Source organism: Xiphophorus couchianus, chromosome 16 (assembly GCF_001444195.1).
Source record: "Xiphophorus couchianus chromosome 16, X_couchianus-1.0, whole genome shotgun sequence".
Classification (NCBI taxonomy): domain Eukaryota; kingdom Metazoa; phylum Chordata; class Actinopteri; order Cyprinodontiformes; family Poeciliidae; genus Xiphophorus; species Xiphophorus couchianus.
This window is the reverse complement of record NC_040243.1, coordinates 12,325,798-12,338,815: the sequence shown is the minus strand read 5'-3', so window position 1 is coordinate 12,338,815 and position 13,018 is coordinate 12,325,798. Positions and strand designations below refer to the sequence as shown.

General features: G+C 39.3%; 1 protein-coding gene across 7 annotated transcripts in view; it reads right to left on the bottom strand.

Moving 5' to 3' along the window:
* Nucleotides 1-13,018, bottom strand: part of crebbpb (CREB binding lysine acetyltransferase b) — a 41,202-nt gene that overhangs the window by 12,018 nt on the left and 16,166 nt on the right. For 6 of the 7 annotated variants that reach the window (XM_028042483.1, XM_028042488.1, XM_028042485.1 and 3 more), the window contains exons 3-14: nucleotides 10,127-10,294; nucleotides 9,098-9,350; nucleotides 6,895-7,008; nucleotides 3,517-3,756; nucleotides 3,315-3,411; nucleotides 3,068-3,208; nucleotides 2,872-2,989; nucleotides 2,600-2,774; nucleotides 2,425-2,487; nucleotides 2,092-2,207; nucleotides 751-936; nucleotides 312-665 (exon numbers count right to left, since the gene is read on the bottom strand). In XM_028042483.1, coding sequence (XP_027898284.1) covers nucleotides 312-665; nucleotides 751-936; nucleotides 2,092-2,207; nucleotides 2,425-2,487; nucleotides 2,600-2,774; nucleotides 2,872-2,989; nucleotides 3,068-3,208; nucleotides 3,315-3,411; nucleotides 3,517-3,756; nucleotides 6,895-7,008; nucleotides 9,098-9,350; nucleotides 10,127-10,294 — 2,025 coding nt within the window. The remainder of the gene's footprint in view (nucleotides 1-311; nucleotides 666-750; nucleotides 937-2,091; nucleotides 2,208-2,424; nucleotides 2,488-2,599; nucleotides 2,775-2,871; nucleotides 2,990-3,067; nucleotides 3,209-3,314; nucleotides 3,412-3,516; nucleotides 3,757-6,894; nucleotides 7,009-9,097; nucleotides 9,351-10,126; nucleotides 10,295-13,018) is intronic. The other variant, XM_028042484.1, reaches the window with a different exon arrangement.

The window sequence follows — 13,018 nt, the reverse complement described above, 5'->3', positions numbered from 1 at the left end:
AAGTGACCTATGCCAAGAAATGTTTGGTCTGACGTAACGTCAGTGAGAAAAAACATGTTTGTATCGTTTCATTAGGTGTATAAAAAATACCTAAGTAACGATTTCCAAGTTTAGGCTGTTAATCCAGTGTTAAATTGCACTTTATTACAAAACTATGCTGTTAGAAATTTCAAGGACATTATACAGAAATCAAGCACTTCCCAAACCTTGAACACACAAAATTGAAATTTAAGCATTTTCAAGGATTTTAAGCACCCGTACAAACCCTGTATAAGCCAGTTTTTAGCATTCAGGCAGAACAAGGATCTCACCGGTGTACTAGGGTGCTGAGGCTGCACAGAGGTGGGCTGCTGCATCTGGCTGGGGGGCTCAGAGGGAGGCTGCAGGGGTGTCAGAGGCTGGGAGGAGTCAGGGGGAGTGCTCATAGCTGCAGGGGGGCGAGGAAGGCTACTTGGAATGTGGGTTGGGGTAGAGGGGTGTCCTACTGCAGAGCCAGGAGTGGAGGGCTGCTGCGGCACCTGGGCCTGTGTGGGAGCATGCTGCTGCTGCTGCTGCTGCTGGCTGATGCTGGGTGGAGGGGGGGTGCCCCGGGTGGGTTGGGTGGTGGGTCCAGAGGGCAACTGGGAGCCCAGTGCATTCAGAGGGAGGTTAGAGGTTTGTTGTTGCTGGAAAAAAAGGGAACCTCACTATTAGCATTGCCTAATATTTAGTGGGACGACTAGTTTCATCCAACTTCACAGATCATCTCACCTGTGCAACGGCAGCCTGTGGCATAGTCTGACCCATGCCTATATTCACATTCATGGCTCCACCTGCAGCACCAGGATACTGACCCTGCTGCAGGTACTGGCCTTGGGTGGCTGGTTGAGTCATGCTATTAGCATGATTACCCATCATGCCTTGGTTCGGGGGCATCCTGGATGGAGACATGCCCATCTGGAAAGTGGTAGAGATGACACAAACACATCAGAAAATCAACAAATGAATTTTTATAGAAAATTATTTTTACTCTGAATGTAGACTACACTGCTAGAACCATAACCAAAGAACAAGATATTAATTAAAAACAGAATTTTAAAAAAACTGTATTAAAATGCAGAGGAGGAAATCAGTTTGAGGTTTTAATGAAAGAGCTATCAAGAAGGAAAAAATTTAATGTCGAAGATTATTCTTTTTGAATGGATCTATATAGCTTAAATGTGAATTATCCCTATTGTGAATTATTTATCATTTCTGAAAATAAATTGAGGCTTCACTTTCCTTTATTTCTTTAGAACCAGGACAAATGTTTTCCTTGACTTCTCAAAAAATTTAGCGAAACGTTAATGGGATGTGTCACATTTGTAGTAAGTAATATCACTCCTTTAATATAAATGTAATGTCTTCCTGTAGTCACATTATACACTCTGAATATAAAAAAGTCAAAATCTTCCAGATGACTTAATCAATAGAGGAAAGACCCCAAAAAATCCCATTTAAAGGAATTTCTCTTTTTTCAAGTTAATCTCTTTTATTTGATCTATTACCGGTAGTAATTTTAGTTTAAAATTACTACCCATTTCTTTTAAACTAAAATTAATTTTCTTTCTACTTGATTTTTCAGTTTTTTATTGCTTTTAAGTATTTTATTGTCACTAATCCATAACATCTAATTTCCCTGGCATATGAATATGAGGGGAGTCTTCAAAATAGGAATAGTTAAGAGAACATTCAATTCAAATAGAGCAGATGGCTACAAAATAGTAGATGCCAACAGGAACATTCCCTCCTCTACAACTGGAGCTGCAGTGAGAAAATTTAAACCACCAGAAGTTTGATCAGCCTCAATTAAAGGCACCTTACAACAACATTAACAGGACACTTTTGATATTAAAATTAAAGATTGATCTGTTAGGTGAAATCTACAAATTATACATAGTCACAGTTTTAACATCTTGTTTCATGAACTTGTTTTCAAATGTAAAAAATCAAAACACCTAATACATTAAAATAGTTGAAAAGGGGGTTTTTGCAATGTGTTCTTGAAAGAAACCAACATAATAATAATAATAACAATAATAATAATCATAAAAGCTGGGAAACCAATCTCACCACAGAATTCATGTTCATCTGCTGCGGATGGCTCATTGGGGAAGGAGCCCTCGCTCCCATGGGTGCCTGAGGCATCTGTGCATTCTGCATCGCCATTGGGTTAAACTGATTGATTCCTGTGGGAACATATTTATGTACAATTACATACCTCTTCAGGGGAGTTGATGTAATTTAATATTCAATGCCCGAATGGGCTGGCAGGGGCACTAAACCAACTGACTGAAAGAGTGGTTCAATAATCTCAGGCTTTACTAAACAGCTTTATTTACATAGTGTTTACAGTTGTGGTTCTGATATTAATTAGAAACACATGTAACAACTTGATAGATATACCTTGATCCACCTGCATACGGTTCATCATCTGATTTGGCATGTTGGGCATTGTTGCAGGTCCATCTGCAGGGAGGTAAGACAAAAATATGCTTTATTAAAAGTTGCTCTTAGTATCTGAAAACAAAGTGAGTAGCTTTAACCAATAAACCAAGGTGTTACGGGTGTTTCTACTAACTTGGAGGTCGAACGGCCTGTGCAGGGCCCATGCTGTTGGGCTGAGCCATACCAGGCTGCTGGGGTCCGGGAGCGCCCACCATGATGGGCTGTTTCTGCAGACGCGAGCGTCTCTTCTCCTCCAGCTCTTTCTGGATCTTGTAAATTTTTTCTGCCAGGAAGTGGTAGTACTCATCCTAATTAGATGGACAAGAAAACCATGAGATCAGAAAAGGTTAAAGAACAATTATTGAGTTGAAATGATAAATAAAACAACTAAGAGTATCATAATACCCTGCTGTTTGCTGACTCATACATGTCTCCCTCAACTTTGCGTGCGTAAGCCACCAAGTTCTCCATTCGCCTGTCCTTCAGAGCTGCAGGGTCTGGGGTCGGGAATATGGCTTGTACTCTGCAGGATGAGAAGCTGAGTTTATCTGCTGAACAACAATATATTCTACAGACACACCTGCTTATGTAGTAAACTTACAGTTTGTGCACCAGATGAGAGCGCAGGCCCTGAGTCACGTGTTCATGCCAGGCCTTTCTTACCCCTGAAGCAGAGAGAGGGGTGGCAGCGGGGAGGTTTCCCATACCTTCTACCTCTGATCCATCTGGCAGTAGCTGCCTGCTGGACAGAAAAGATTTCTCTTTAGGCTCATTTCATAAAAGAAGCAGAATATGGACAGAGACCATATTCTGTAAGAGTTGAGTCAAGTAGAAATAATAAGGCTCACTTGTTGAGCGAAGAGGGGAGCGAGGAGTCGGAGAGCAAGCCCGTCTGGTCGGAGGAATGGCTACCCAGGCCTCCTATCTGGTTCATCTGATTAGTGCCTGATATTAACAAACATTAACAAAAGTTTACATACAAGCACAGTGACTGAACAGTTTAGGTAAAAACCAAAAAAAAATGCAGCTAAAGACTTTTTGGTTTCATACCGAGTGAGTTCATATTTCGTAGCTGCTGGTGTGCCTGGGGGTTCTGCTGAGCCGGACCCTGACCCTGGACCTGAGCAGGGGAATGGTTCCCATATGGGAGGCCCAGAGCTGCGTAAGCCCTCTGCATAGAGCTGGGGTCAATGTGTGTGGGAGCGCTGTTGATGGCTGTGGCGCTCGGCAGGCCGGGTCCGACTGTACTGATGGCATTCTGCAGGCTGGCTCCGGGAGAGTTCAACATGGCTGGAGAGAGAGATTAACACACCCACTGTTTGGTAAAGCTGAATAAAAATAATTATTATGAGGTTATTAAGTACATAAGCAAACTTTGCAGCTTGTAATTTAAATTATCTATATCAAAAATGCTTGTAAAGTATTAGTATCACAAAAGTAATGAGTCAAAAAATGAACAAAACCTAAAAATGGTTAAAAAAAAGAAAAAGAGAATGTGAGTTAGAAAACTTTGCATTTTGTGCTTTTGTTTGCTCTTATTTATTAAAACTCCAAAAATAATGTTGCTAAATGGTTGTCATTCTGAATCAGAGGGGAAAACAATAACCAAAAATTAAACATATTCCAGATAAAATATAAAAGCATATAAGAGCCATCTCAAGCTTTTGTATGTTTTTAATTATTGAAACATACATAATAATGGATGTAAATGAATTATTCAGTTGGAAAAAAATTGTAAAAAAATATTGAGTAAAAAATTTGAAATTGAATTATAACAATTTAGCTTTTTGGCTTGGTTTGTAGCTAAAAACAAAAATAATGCTAGCAAACTATTACCGTATTTTCCGCACTATAAGGCGCACCTAAAAACCTTCAATTTTCTCAAAAGCCGACAGTGCGCCTTATAATCCGGTGCACCTTATATATGGACCAATATTGAGCCACAACAGGTCTCGCAACTACGGTAAGCAGCCGCCGACTTCATTTTCCCCCGTGGAAGAAGAAACGGGAAAGCAGACGCCGACTTTATTTTCCCCGTAGAGGAAGAAACGGAGGAAAGCAGACGCCAACTTCATTTCCCCATAGAAGAAGAAACGGGAAAGCAGACGCCAACTTCATTTTCCCCGTAGAAGAAGAAATGGGGGAAAGCAGCCGCCGATGCAGCCAGCGGCGCAAGCTGGGTTTTGTGTAAAGACCCCAAAATGGCTCCTATTAAGAGACACGCTTACAACGCAGAGTTTAAGCTCAAGGCGATCAGTCACACAGTAGAATACGGGAATGGGCTCTTTGCACCTGCCGCGCTGACGTCACAACCGCATGCGCAAATGCGGCTCTCTTTTTTCGCTTCGAGTTACCATGACAGCTAGAAAAGACAAAGTCTTATTTCAGACGCAAATAAAACAATACTATGCACATTGCTGTCTTCCTAATATAATGGGCTTTTAAGTTTTCATGGATTTCCAAACGATCCTGAATTAAGAAGATGGTGGCTTGTAAATATTCGTCGCTACCAGTTAAAGCTAACGCCGCACAGCAAGGTTTACAGCCTTCACTTCACTCCGGATCAACTTCTTCAGCCTAAAGCAGAAGGTAAAGGAGCCTCCTGTGTTATTTCCATGGAATCACTTCTGTATTCAGCCTGAAAGAGTTTATGGGAACCAGAGAGCAGACCAGAGCCAGACAGCCGAGCTACTGATCCGCCTGAACACACTGCTGTAAACACCGTCCTGCTTCACAAGAAACATGCTAAACTAATAAAGTGAAGTAACACGGAAACCTTAAGGAACACCGTTATATTTTTCTAAAAGCAACAACTGAACCTGAACCGTCAGCTGAACTAGAACTCCGACACCAGAGCTAATGCTAAGCTACGGGCTCGTTGTGCTTCAGAAGCAAAAAGACTGAACCGTAAAATCCCCGTTACTTGGTCTCTGACACTAACGACAATAAACCACGTAATATGCTTGAAAACAAGGTAAAAACATTGTCTGTTAATGAATGATGAAAAATGTTTAGATACTTAAATAGCACATTTTTACAAGAAAAATGTCCGGCATAAGCTAAAGCTAATGTTAGCCACAAAGTTTAAAGAAAGTAAAACTCACCTTCGTATCTGTGTATAACGAGGCGAACATCCTAAAACCTTTCTCCAGCTTATTGTCGGGGCTTCGGCTCGATGTTCATCATTAAGCTGAGGTGCAAAGAGCCCATAGAGCAGCAGCGAGAGAATTTAACATGAACAATCAATGGTGCGGAAGTGGAGGAAGCAACAGCTGTTCATTTTGGGAATGAACGGAGTTTTCAGAACGCTGGTTTGTAATCCATTAATAAAGTTTGACTGACCTATCTGACTGTTTTGTCGACATTCCCTTTATCGCAGTTCCATCTAATGGATGCATAACGTAACCCCCGCCTCTACTGTAGCGTCTATTCTATGCGCCTTATAATGCGGTGCGCCTTATATATGAAAAAAGTTTTAAAATAGGCCATTCATTGAAGGTGCGCCTTATAATGCGGTGCGCCTTATAGTGCGGAAAATACGGTAATTTCCACATATAAAATTTGCATTTTTGTTAAATGAACACATAATAAAGAACATAAAAATTAATAAGTTAAAAGACCTATAAGTAACAAAACATTTGGCATCAATGCATTTTTGTCTGCTCTTAATTATTCAAAAATAGCAAGCAAGCAAATGGGTTAAAATCCCAATATTACTTAATTAGTGGAAAAAATATAATATAATAAAATGACTAAGTTAAACTAAGTTGATCAAATGAAGAAAATAGAAGAAAATTGCATCTTTTTCTTATATCTTCTCTTGCATCACAAATGTTGCTAAGCATGTTTTATTTCAATATTAATCATAGTAAAAAATGTAAAAATGAAAAAACGTTAGAAAGATATAACGCTCCACAAGGAAACTTTTTCTCCTTTTGACTACTTTAGTCATGACAATAATTTTAGTAAATGAGTAATAACATTTAATAATGTATTTAAAAATAAAAAAATTTAAAAAAACAACAGAAAATGGCAGCTGAAGAAGGACTGGTGTAAAACCTGTGCAGCTCCCTGCTGTGTTGATTGCTGACAGTGAGCATGCTGCCTCTGTGGGGGATTTAAACCTGTCATAGCGGCTTTTAACCAATTAGAAAGCATGCTGTCCTGAGACCCTGCCCCCCGCTAATAGCAGAGCCACCAAGCCCCTCCCTGGGTGTCACATTACAGGCCCTCCCTTTCTAGAGGAATCCTCTCACAGTCAGAGCTCAGAGCTAGCGAGCCAGCACAGCCCTGCAGCAGGAAAACTCCGCCTGCAGGTGGCACCACTTCATGATACACTTACTTCCTTGAGGCTCGCTGCTGTTTGTTGAGCACTTCTTAAAATGTTTTAAAAAAAGCTACTGAGCAAACGTTCCTGGAGTTACTTACGCTGCTGATTTCTCTTGTCACTTGCATTCTTTAAAGGCAAGCAGACGGGGCAGTCGTGTCGTGTACAGTTCTTCCAGTGAGAGATGATCTGCCTGGATGATGCACAGTGAGCCACTGAAGAAAAAATGAAAGCACACAGTAACTCTCAGTGAGAAGAATTAACAAGTAAACTAACACGCTCAAATCACCCTGCAAATATATGAAATTAGCAATGCAAAATTAATTAGTCAACATGTTGTAAAACCATGAATGTACCTTTTAATTTATTTAAACAACTGAAACAGCATAAACATTAAAGTTCAAAGTTCACAGACCCTTGGTGTTTGATGGGGACCAGTGTAAACATATTAAATGTAAAACAACCGTCCTTCCAGCAGTTTGAAACGATTAAATTAATGTTTGCTGATGTTGTCAGTCACTAGGGTTCAGCCAGTCAGCTGAGGTAACCGGCTCCACTAAAGCAATAAAACATGGACACGCAGACGTTTAGCTATATACTCTGGGAAGTGGGGTAACTGCCTGGAAATCGCACTAAACAGGCATCAAATAACCCCTCCTCCAGTATCTGTGCTCAAAGCACTTTACACACAAAATCACTGCTTTTTGCATCTTGTCATGTAAACAAGATACTAACAGAATCTTGTTTACTTGACTACGTTTTATTAGGCAAGTGTACCGGTGTAATCACTTGTTAGAGCAAAACGTTAATTTACGGTAGCACCTCTGTTCATTTAGGCATCTGGACGTGGAGAAGAAGATGAAGATAACTAGCTTAAGTTCAAAGAGAACATCGGAATAGAGAAGGGTGTTAGTGACAGGGAAGCTGGTCTAGAGCTGTGATTTTAAGGCAGAAGCATCACTCTGACTTATAAATTTTACAAATCATTCAGTGAAAAGCAAGTAAGTGAGTGAGAGGTGAAAGGGCAGATCACTTTTTTAAGATATGTAGAAAACCATCTATGGAAATACATCAGGTTGAATAGCTATCCCAGATCCTGTCAGTTAGCAATAAAAAAGTGTGGCTACAGTTCAATTGGACAATAGTTCTGGAAAAAATATTTTATTTTTCACACTTTGGGCCCTTTTCCATCATTTAAAAGTGACCGCCTACCCGAGTATTACTGTTGATGATATTCAACCAGTTATGACCAGACTGTCAGACAGACCTTTGATGGCTACTTCTGTCTGGGGTTGTCAAAATATCTAAGATTTCAACAAAATCAATACTAAAAAAAATATTTATTCAAATGTACTCATTTGCAATAAAATCTATGCAAACTGATTCATTTACAATTGCTTCTTCTGGCAGCAGAGCTGCAATAGCAGATACTGAGCTTCATCCCCTCCCTGCAGACGCTTACCGGGCCCAAAACAATGAGCCGCTTCTGAAAGACTTCAAATTTTTTAAAGAAGTTGCTGCTGTATTGAAAATGGTATCAAGTATTGAGAATTTTTCTTAGTACTGGTGTCAAGTTTGAAATGTGTGTACTGTAACAGCCTTTCCCCAAGGAGGAACCCAGCCACCCTGCAGAGGAGGCTCATTTCAGCCAGGGATATCATTAGTTTGACTATGACCAAACTAAAATGTACCAGTAAATTAAGAGCTTTGCTATGCGGCTCAAAACTGAAGTATAAAACAGTGACTGTACTACTGCAGACAAGACAAGAAATTAGCAGAAGCTAAAGTTTTACATCTCAACCAGCTCTGTACACTAATTGACCACTCAAAAATCAAAAAGAAAATCCAATCAGTGAACACACCTTAACACAACATTCGTTGGTGTAGATGCTGTTACTTAGAGAAGAAAGTTCAAGATGTCTATTTTTAGTGTCAGTGAGGTGTTATAAGGATGTCAAAGATATGTTAAAAAAGCTTCTTAAAAAGAAACGTTCAAGATAAATAGCTGTTCAATGATTCATTTTGGCTGTTAGAGAACAAGACTTTAGCAGATAACAGGAAGGTTAAACGTAGTCAAGTTTCTGTTTTCTCCATCTAAGCTTTCAACCTCGGTTTGTTTTGAAGAATCATTGACTGAGAAATCAATCGACATTCTCAAGGGAAAACACACAGACAGCACTGTTTTAGTAATGCTATCTATGCTAATCACTCACACCCAACAACACCTAACAAAATATATGTCAACTCTAGTTTTTGTCTTTTCTTAATATTAGTAAATGTTTATTATTGTAATTTTTTACTCACCCTGGCAAGACTTGCCAGCTTGGCAGTGAGTCATGTGGTTGAGTACGTTCTTCATGGTGCGGCAGTGAGGCAGAGTACAGGCCCTCACTTCTCCATTGGCCTGTTCCCGCCGTTGGCACTTGTGTGCGTGGAGCAGCAGGACCAGCTGCTGCTGAATGAGTTTTCGTTTCTCGGGGTCGGCAGTCGGCCCTCCAGATACGCCGCCAGCCCCCGGGACCATACCCATCGATGTTACCTGCTGCTGCATCTGGGCCTGCAATGGCGTGCAGACACACATGGTTATTATATTACTCCATTGTCAAATGTTGCTCATTTCAAACTTTAAAAGTGTATGAAAATAAAATGATGTGCATAATAAAGTGCAAGAATTAAAACTTGAGGTTTGGCTTTAGCAGATTAACAAGAAAAGCAGTTAAAAATAAAAAAAAAAGATCAACACAAAATCATAGAAATTGAAGAAACATCTAAGGAGCAAATGCAACCAGCAACAACAAAAATAAACTGGAAGTCTGATGTCTAATTATAGTAGCAATGTTTATACCTAGAAATTGAGGAAATGACCTTTAATCCCAGAAAAGGTCAGAATTAAAAATCACTAAATTTTCTGTTTTCTTCATATTTAAATGGCTCTCAGTTAAACTGGTGGTATGAAATTAATCAATGAAGTGAACAATTGAAGTTTTTACACCCCAATTTTAACTACAGCTGTATGCAGACATTGTGAAGTTTAAGCTGTCGAGCAAAAAGAAGATTACCACTTAGACACACTTTAATGAATTACGTGGTCATTTTAGTCTTAGTTTCGTTTAATCAATTTCTCAAAACCAACAGAGCTGCATAAATCCTACATTTTGTTTTGAGAATTATTAAAACCTACAGCTTATATTTTAAAGAAATGATGAAGTAAAACATATATTAACAAGATAAATAAAACCAACACTGTATTTTTTTTCTACAGCATTGAAGGATGACTTCAGAAACGCAAATCAGACAACAGGCAGCAGGTCATGTAGGGGCTAAAACACTCACCATGTTTGGCACATTCCCAGCTCCCTTTAAGTCAGCAGGGAATGGGGGCAGGTTGTTAGAAAGGGCCGTCTTGTTCTGGAGTTGTTGGGCATTGACCCCTGCTGTCCCCATCTGCTGCACCCCGGCCTGACCATACTGCTGGCCGAACGGAGCTCCTGACATCACCATCTACAGAGAGCAAACAGGACAATGGCTGGTCACAGGCTGAGTCTCAGCATATCGCAGTTTCTCCGTTCCTGCCCAAACATCCAACTGGTTAAAATTGAGGAGCTTGGCTGGCTTTCTCTCACAACAAAATAGCACTCCTTAAAAAAAAAAGATTTTAGGATGGCTAAATTTACTCAAACTGCCAAATTTGGGCCATGTGCAATTAAGTAGGGAGTAAGCTAAACCTATCAACCATGATGGAACATTTCTGAACTCTGATATTCTTTTAGTTTCACCTATGTCAGGGGTGCCCAAAGTCGGTCCTCGAGGGCCAACATCCCGCATGTTTTAGTTCTCTCTCTGGTGATAGTAAAAACCTTTTCAGCATGTCAATGTACTTCTCAGGCCTTCTAATGAGCCATCATTGGATCCAGGTGTGTCAAACCAGGAAGAGAACTAAAACATGCAGGATGTCAGCCCTCGAGAACTAACTTTGGGCACCCCTGACCTATGTCATTATCTAGTAAGAAACATACGCAATTGTGCAAATAAATGGTGGAATCTTAAGGGGAGTTGGAATTTGTACTGATAGAAGTGAATCCAATCTCCCGACATCATTTCAAAAGAAGAGCTGTGGTAATATCTACCAAAAACAACTGTAAGATACAAACCATATTAAGGATAAGGTGTCATTTGCCCATTTTTGTGTTTTTCACTAATAGCTCATAAAGCTATTAGTGAAAATAGCATTATGCTATTCAAATAACTAGTGAATAGTTATTTCAACTTACTAAAACCTAAATAAATTCTCTTTAGCTATGGTTGAATGTTATTAGGAAAATGTAACATTTAGACAATTTCATTTAGAATGCAATGATGATGCTGACTGCAATTAACCCACACTGACTTATCTTAGGTCCCCTCCACACAGGAATGTTTTTTCTTAACAGGTTTGCCAGTTTCAAAAATACCAATGTCAACACGGAAACACAGAGATCGTCCCAAAATGCAACTTTTAATCCCCCAGTAGCGCAATTAGACATGTTCGTAATGTTTCAACACCAGGTTAGAAGTAAACACAACAAGAAAACAAGAATGCCAAAGGTGCAGAGCATCCCATCAAAAATACTTTTGAGCATTTCTCCTACCATCACCCCAAAAAGATTAAGGTTCAAAGTTATAACGTATATCTAAAATATGTAAATAATGTCAGAAGATCACATCATGAGCTATTTCTGTCCCCAAGTGGTCGCTCCTCTACTTTCAGCTCGCTATCATGAAATTACGAATTTTATAAAAGCTGGATGAAAACACACGCTTCATACACCGTCACCGACGCTAACACACTGCAGGTCATGTGCTTCCGTGCTGGTGAATACACACAAACAGAAACCATGTTGCAAAAACTTGCAAACCGAGCAAGCATATCCGTGTCTTTTTAAACAAGCTCAGCTTCATTTTGATGGAAGCACTTCCTTTCTGTGAGAAGCAGCAGGAGCAAATCTCAGGTACAAACATATAATATAGCCCAAACGCTTCATGCCCTGCCCCTGACAAACAGCAAAAATCCAGTCATCACTGACTAAAAGGTTTTGACCTGGCTTGGCTGTCGGAGGGGAAATGCTCCCTCTGGCTGTATAAGACTGAGCTCCGTAAGGAAATATATACATGAGAGAGAGAGAGAGAAAGAGAGAGAGAGAGCGAGAGAGAGATACAGTAGACAAAGACTGAAAAGCACAGAGACAGAAACATTCAAAAGCTGAGATAAAGACAGAAATATGAAGATAGATAAAAATATAGACATGAAGAGAAATATATAAATACAGTAGAAAAGATGAATTATGAAGATTCTCAAATTTGTCTTCCTTAGGAATATTCTGTTGAACATGTAGACATATTCAAGACATGTTCAAGTACTTCTTCAGTAGCTGTTAAATATATTTAGTTTGTATTAATGGCTGTTACCTTGATTACATCAAACAATTGCTCTACAAAGCAATTGCTGATATTAAAAAAAAAACAATGAAAAAATTACCTGTCTAGGTATTTTTTGTCTTTGCAGAACCCCCGCCCCTAAGACAAAAGTCTCTAGGGGAAACACTGTTCTTTTCACAAAATCCAACATAAAGCTTATTTTGAAGTGTCATATTATGTTTGGTACCCTTGTACACACAAAAGATAGCAGCCTAACAAAGGGGGAATTTCCCAATTCAAATTCAAAACAGAAGCTTAATATACAACCATGTGTTTTCTTTGGTATCAAATTCATTCTTAACAGGCATTAAAATATGGTCAACAAACTGAAATTGTTTCCATTTTCTAAATGCAGGAATAATGTGAAGTAAAGTGCTTTCATTTTTCAAAATCAAGCGTTTATATATATTTCCTCAATATTTGACAGATAAAATTAGGACCAAATCAACATTTTTCTGTCCAAAAGTAACATTCTGGCAGAATGCTTATGGTCCCTGTCAAATACACATTCACTCCTAATAACTTCTTGACAATGTCTGGAGATTTTGCTATATTATTTCCACTTAATGTTCTTAATTGGAAAACTCCCACACAACATGATGCTGCCACCCCCATACTTCACAGTAAGAATGGTGCTCTCAGGCTTTGAAGCATTTCCCTTTTTTCTCCGAATGTACCAACGGCCGTTATGGTGCAAAAATTCTAATTTAGTTTGATCACACCTCATGAGATGTCTGTAAAAATTAAACTCTCTCTGTGCACATTTCTAAT